General features: G+C 40.4%; 1 protein-coding gene across 4 annotated transcripts in view; it reads left to right on the forward strand.

Moving 5' to 3' along the window:
• Positions 1–4,350, forward strand: part of Nell2 (neural EGFL like 2) — a 318,903-nt gene extending 314,553 nt beyond the window's left edge. For 3 of the 4 annotated variants that reach the window (XM_013018840.1, XM_013018838.1, XM_013018837.1), the window contains exon 21: positions 3,639–4,350. In XM_013018840.1, coding sequence (XP_012874294.1) covers positions 3,639–3,689 — 51 coding nt within the window. In that variant the 3' untranslated portion in view covers positions 3,690–4,350. The remainder of the gene's footprint in view (positions 1–3,638) is intronic. The other variant, XM_013018839.1, reaches the window with a different exon arrangement.
• Positions 4,351–6,951: the final 2,601 nt, after the last annotated feature.

Raw genomic sequence — 6,951 nt, forward strand, 5'->3', positions numbered from 1 at the left:
TCTTCTTCTTCTTCTTCTTCTTCTTCTTCTTCTTCTTCTTCTTCTTCTTCTTCTTCTTCTTCTTCTTCTTCTTTTTCCTCTTCCTCCTCCTCTCCTCCTCCTCCTCCTCCTCTTCTTCTTCTTCTTTCTTTTTTGTTGATTGTGAGGGCTGAACTCAGCCTGGGTGCTGTCCCTCAGCTCCTCAGCTCAAGGCTAGCACCCTACCACTTGAGCCACAGCGCCACTTCCAGCTTTTTCTGCTTATGTGATGCTGAGGAATCAAACCCAGGGCCTCATGCATGCAAGGCAAGCACTCTACCACTGAGCCACCTTCCCAGCACCTGAACTTCTTATTCCTATAAAATTTAACTTAATAGCTTTTAGTTTCATTGTCATAATTTTAAGATCAATGCTAAAACTAAATAAGTAACTTAATCTACCTTTGGCTATTTATAACTTCATTCTCAGACCATACAAAATTGTCAGTATAGTCATTTAGGCTTGAATTTGGGGCCTGAATACTATACCTTAGCTTTTTCATTCAACATTGGTACTCTTATCACTTGAGCACTTCTGGCTTTTTGCTTGCTACTTGCAGATATGAGTCTCACAGATTTACCTGCCTAGGCTGGCTTTGAACTGTGATCCTCAGATCTCAGTCTCCTGAGTAGCTAGGAATACAGGTGTGAGCCACTAGTGCCCAGCTAGGTAACAGTTTATTTAAACATCTTTGAATGTATTGAACTGAAATTTCCTAATAGTCATCTGCTTAATTACACCGAAATCATCTTTGAGTCTTTTTTCTATACTACTTTTTCTCTTAAGGGCCACATTTCCCTGTTTTCCTCAGATTTATTCATTTTATAGTATGTAGGATACCATGAATGCCATGTTGTATGGATCCTAGATTCCACTGGTTTCCTTTGAAGGGTATTTCTGTTCTGGCAGATTGTAAATAGCTGGCCAGTCACGTTGTGTTTGTAGGCACTTGAGTTTGTGTTCTGACTTCTTTTTAGTTATAGAGTATGTACCTCTTAATCTTGAGATATTATTTTATCCCTTATCATGGCCCTTTTGAAGATTTCAGTGAAAACTTGAATTGTTACCAATTGTTTCCAACTTGTCCAGGACACATATTAAATACTGATACAGTGTGAACACATCTGAAATCTCTACTGAGAGCTTCCAGCATTCCAGCTGAGTCTCCCTGATTATCTCTGTAGGGTCTCCTCTGCAATTCAACAACCAGCCGAAGCTTTGAAGGAAAATAATGTGTTGATTCACTTCCTTACTGTATAGGCATTCCCTTTTAAAACTTTTTGAGCCCCTATGCTCTCCTCTTGACATCTCCAGCCCCTAAGATTGCAGATTTCTGCCTGACTTATGGTTATATGAAGATGCAGGCTAACGCATGCCCTAATGTGAAATACCAAGGCAAAGTGAATCTCACACAGTAAATTTCCTTTCCCTTCAAGGCTTGAAATCCCTCCTCATCTGCCCGCCGCTCTCCATCACCCACAATTCCTATTTTTATATCTTGTCCAGACTCCATTGTTTTCATCTACAGGCAAGATCACCTTATGGAATCAGTTATGTCATTACTGAGTTCAGAACTCCGGTAGGAAGATTGGCTCATCTTTCATGTGTGAACTGCACACTTTCTCAGTTGAAGAGCTGCCAATGATAGTGTTGCAGCGCAGTGTACTGCAAAGTCAGAGCCAGTGACACAGCATGAAGAAGAGACTCATGGGAGGATTTGGAAAATAAACTATTGTTTGGAAAATAAAATCTTTTCTTGAAGCATGCTTATATAAGGGAACAGTAGTAAAGAAGTCTTTTTTTTCCTCATGGAATTTGAGTGATAATTTCTCAAGTGACAGGATGTACCACAAACGCTCTCTCTTTCTGCTCAATGGAGGAGCTAGTACATAGTGATGCATAGATAGTCTGGGGCTCAAAGAATGACGGTAAAGCTTTACAACTCTGCTGCAGTCCTGGAGATGGGAAGTCTCTGTCTCACTGCCAGAGTCAGGATTCAGCTTAATTGTAATTTTGAAAGGATTAGGATTAAGTTAAATCAATAATTATCTTCCTGGGTATAGGCTGGGTTTTTTTTTTCCCCTCTCATTTGCTGTGCTTCAGCAAATGTATTAAATTCTCTTTTTCAAAAGTTTGATCTTAGAGAAACAAAGACACTTTTGATTATATCATATTAAAGTATAATACATTTTTAATCAAAGTTATCTTTGGTTGAAAGTTGGTTATCTGAGGGGAAAATAGAGATTAGAGGATATATTTTAGAAACAGACATAAGTTTGAATCCCAGCTCTACCATTTATGAACTGTGATTTTGGACATGATAGTTAAGCTTTCTGATCTCCATTTTCTGAACTAAAATGTGTGACTATTCATAGAGTCCCCTGTGGGAATACAGAAGGCTTGAAATGAGATCATGTTTAAGATGCTGGCAAAGTATCTGACAGAGTACTCAAACTAGAAGTGTAAAGAGACTGTTATCACTGTAATTGTAATAGCTGCATTCACATCATCTTAGTAGTAGTGAGCTGGGTGAGAAAAGTACAAGTGTGAGGAATTTAAGAAGATGGAAGGGAGAATTTTTTCCTTCCTTGTAGTCCATAACATTATTTTGATATTTGTAAAAACCACTTCAGCCCATCCCTTACCTGCTTCCCCTAGTATGCTATTTTCCTCACCAAGTTAAATTTCTCATCAGAACCTTTCTCAGCTTCTTAACTATAGAAAACTCTGGTCATTTCTAAAACCTCTCTCCTGCAGGGCTTTGTGTTGTAGGCCTATTTCCATGCATTTGCCTTCAGATCTTGGACCTCTACGGAGAAAGCTGCCCTGCTTACCCATCTTTCCCTTTGTCTTAAGTCAGTTTGGATTTCTGCAACACAATACCGTAGACTGGATGGTTTAAACTATAAATGTTAGTTCCCACAGTTGTCAAAAGACTGAGAGACTCACCTTCATTGTCCTAGGTCAAGGCACTGGATGATCTGGAGTCTAGCAAGGGAACTCTTCTTGTATATATAGAGCATCTTCTCATTGTGTCCTAAAACAATGGAGAGCAGGGGCTGGGGGCGTGGAGGGGGGAAGGGGAGAAAGTAAGCAGCAAGCTTTCCAGTATTCGAGTTAGAGATGAGGATGAGGCCTTCCTAAATGGAAGTAACTCCCAATAACCTCACCTCCTGCTACCATTATCCTGGCCATTGGAATATCAGCACACACATGTTGGTGGGGCACAGCAATCCAGAGTACTTCCCATAAGTTTTCATTGTGTGCTCACTGGTACTTTCTAGTTTCTTTCCCCAATAAACACTTGCCTACAGTGTTCATAACCAGATCTACTTCATTAATATGGCTAGTGCCAATATGCTTAGCAGGTATTTTGTGATTAAAGAAATAAAAGAAGAAGTGTGATACAAGAGTGTGTCAGAGGTCAGTGAATTCAGTCCACAGTTACCACATCACTGGGCATGGTCAGCCTTGTAGTAGGAGAGTCCTGAGTAGCCATTCAGAGATTCAGGAAATAACAAGAACTACATAGTTGGCATTTGTATGTCATTGTCAGTAGTTGCTAATGTTTTTAAAAAAACATACTCCACCTTCCTTTTCACTTTTTTTTTTTTCCCTAGAATGGCCACATCTGTTGCTCAGTCGATCCGCAGTGCCTTCAGGAACTCTGAAGTTAACTGTCTCATGGGAGATTTCTGTTTAAAGAATGTTCTTTCCTTAAAAAGACCAAAAAAACAAATGGTGAAAATGGATGATGTATGGGCAGCTCAATACACTTTGTGAGTCGCTGAGTGAACTTTCAATTGTGGAATTTGTGGAGCTTGAGGAAAACAGAAGGCAAAAGGAAGATTCTTGGGGAAAAAACTAGCCCACAGATCTGGCTCTGCTGTACCTAATGCCATTCTTGTCGGATTGGTGTGCAACTCGTGACGTCATGACGCCTGACCTAGGACACGGGAGCCCAGGGGATCCTGGGAAGCCTCTGGCTTTCACTGGTACAGGAAACTTCCTCCTAGATCAGAAGCTTCACGAGTCAGTCAGGTTCTTCACTGCACAAAGACAAGCTTTCAGGCAGTGAATGAATTCTATTTTCTGAAGCAAACATAGAAGCTGTAATGCATTATGTACAGTACACACTCTGCAAAGAAGTCTGATACCAGTTATTGTAATGATATAAAAAAAATAATGCACAGGCATGGTTACTTAGTATTTTCTAACAGGAAAAGTCATCCCTACTTTCTTGTTTTACTGCACTTAATATTATTTGGTTGAATCTGTTCAGTATCAGCTCGTTCTTGTGCAAAATTAAATAAATATTTCTCTTACCTTATAGTGTCTGTTGTTATCTTATTAAATGTGTTCTTTCTTTTTCTCCACTTAAAATGGTTCAAACTATAAAATGCGACTGCTCATGCCTGTAATCCCAGCTTCGCAGGAGGCTGAGAGCTGAGGATTTTGGCTAGAAGACAGCCTGAGCATGAAAAAATCTGAGACTCTTATCTCCTCTAACCAGCCAAAAAGCCAGAAATGGAGCTGTGGCTTAAGTGGTAGAGTGCCAGCCTTGAACAAAAACCTAAGGGACAGTGCTCAGGTCCTAGTACCAACACACACACACACACACACACACACACAATACAAATTGCTTCCTGGTTTTACTGATGAAAAACTTCCCATTAAGTTGTTTTCAAATTGAAATGTGAGTTTCACTGAAGTATATGTGCATAAGTGTGAGAGGAGATTCATCGTGCCTTGGTTCACTCTTCCACTCTAGCGCCTCCATCTCACCTTTGTTGTCCTGCTTTGTATCCTGGGGACAGACTTGTATAGAAAGAATTAATGAGTTCTCTCCCCACTGGTCTCAGTTTTGATTGAACTTGGGTGAGGGCCCCGGTGGCACATCCAGGGGAGGTAAATATGACTATTTATTTTGGTGATTTCCTTACTTCCAGGTCACCACCATAACTGGCTATGTCATCCTTCGCTTCTGAGAGATTCTTGTGTCTTCTCACTTTGAGATGGTGACAATCTGGCTGCCCTGTCCTTGGGAGAGGGATCCTCTCTATTGCTTGTTAGTTTGTTCCCAATCACATCTTTATAAATGGTCCCTTTGTTAAATTCTTTAATTAGCCATCCAAGTACACCATCTGTTTCCTGCCAGAACTCTTGACAGATAAAACATAAGGAGGGGTTTGGGTGATGATTGGAAATGTCTTCGAGAACTAGTCCTCCACAGTGACACAGAAATCCTTTCAAGGTTTAGAGGGCATCTTCATAGGCCATGTTCAACTCCTGTGACACGTAAGGATCTCAGGAGAAAAAAGGAAACGTAAACAGGTTGACAGCCACTGCGGGAAGTTCACTCCGCATACTCCATGCTTGTTTTGTTGCTAAGCTAAAAAAGAAATACAAGTAGCATTGCTGAATTGTCAGTTATATGGAGACATTTTTCTTTAAAGAAACAATATAGAACCCAATGCCCCTGGCTCATACCTGTAATCCTAGGTACTCAGGATGCTGAGATCTGAGGATCATGGTTCTAAGCCAGTCCAGGTAGACAAATCTGTGAGACTCTCCTCTATAATTAATCACCAAGAAGCTTGAAGTAGAGCCGTGGCTCAAGTGGTAGAGCTTCAGCCTTGAGTGGAAAAGGCTCAGGGACAGTACCTAGGTCCTGAGTTCAAGCCCAAGTACCTACCAACACACATACACACACACACACACACACACACACACACACACACACACACACACACACCTTAATGTCCAAGAGGGTTTCTGTTATTTGAAGTTTTCCTTTCCACATGATTTTAAAAATTTATGTATGTTTGAAATTTCATATTGAATTCTTTCTCCCAAGAGAGTAAGGACATGAAAATTTGCATGGATATAAACTCGTTACTCACGGAAGGAAGGGCAAGGCTTAAATTTCTTGAATTTCCTGCTCTAAATCCTTCTTACATCCCGGTAGATATAAGAAAGGGGCTTGTAAACCCCTCTTGTTCATAAACCATCAAATCAAAGGGAAAAAACTTACAGTGCTGAGAAGAGGGAGCATGAATATCTTCATCCTAAGCCATTAGGTCCATGAATCTTCCATTTTGAATTATCCCCATTGCAAGATTTACTCAATGAGTAAGGATTCCTGGGAAACCAATGTATCTCCACACCTCTGCAAGGAATTATTAATTATTTCCTTAAGGTTGTTGTAGTGTAGAAGTAATGTTTTGTTTCTCCTTGGATGATAATTGGGAGAAATATCATGGCTGAATTGTTTCTACATTATGGGAAATCAAGAAATAGGAATTTAACTTCAAGGTTCTTGGCTCCTTTAAGGGCTGATAGAAATCATCCTTACTAAATTTTTTTACATCCTTGTGTGTGTGTATGTGTGTTTGTTGGGGAGCTGGGGGAGGGGGGGTTGAGTGAAGGGAGGTGGGGGAAGACAGATCCTGGTGCTTGAACTCAGAGCCTAGGCACTGTCCCTGAGCCCTTTTATGCTCGAGGCTACTGCTCTACCACTTGAGCCACAGCTCCAGTTCCAGCTATTTGCTAGTTAATTGGAGATAAGACTCTCACAGTCTTTCCTGACTGGTCTGGTTTGAAACTCTGCCCTCAGATCTCAGCCTCCTGAGTTGCTAGGATTATAGGCATGAACCACTGGCTCTTGGCTAAATTCTCTTTTTTCAAAAAAAAAAATACCAAAACACAGAAGAGTTAAATACAATCTTTTAGGAAGTAACATATAGTAAATTATCTTGCCAAAATCCATTTTTGCAAAACTATGTTGCTTTTTTGCTTTATTTTACACTCTGGCAAAGAGCGTTATGGATTTGTTTAATTATACTGCAGCATCCTAGAACTTTAATCCTCCCAATAGCTATCCATAGTCACCCATAGCCAGGGTGAGATGATGTGTAATTGCCTTTGCAAAAT

Source organism: Dipodomys ordii, unplaced genomic scaffold, assembly GCF_000151885.1.
Source record: "Dipodomys ordii isolate 6190 unplaced genomic scaffold, Dord_2.0 Scaffold42, whole genome shotgun sequence".
NCBI lineage: Eukaryota > Metazoa > Chordata > Mammalia > Rodentia > Heteromyidae > Dipodomys > Dipodomys ordii.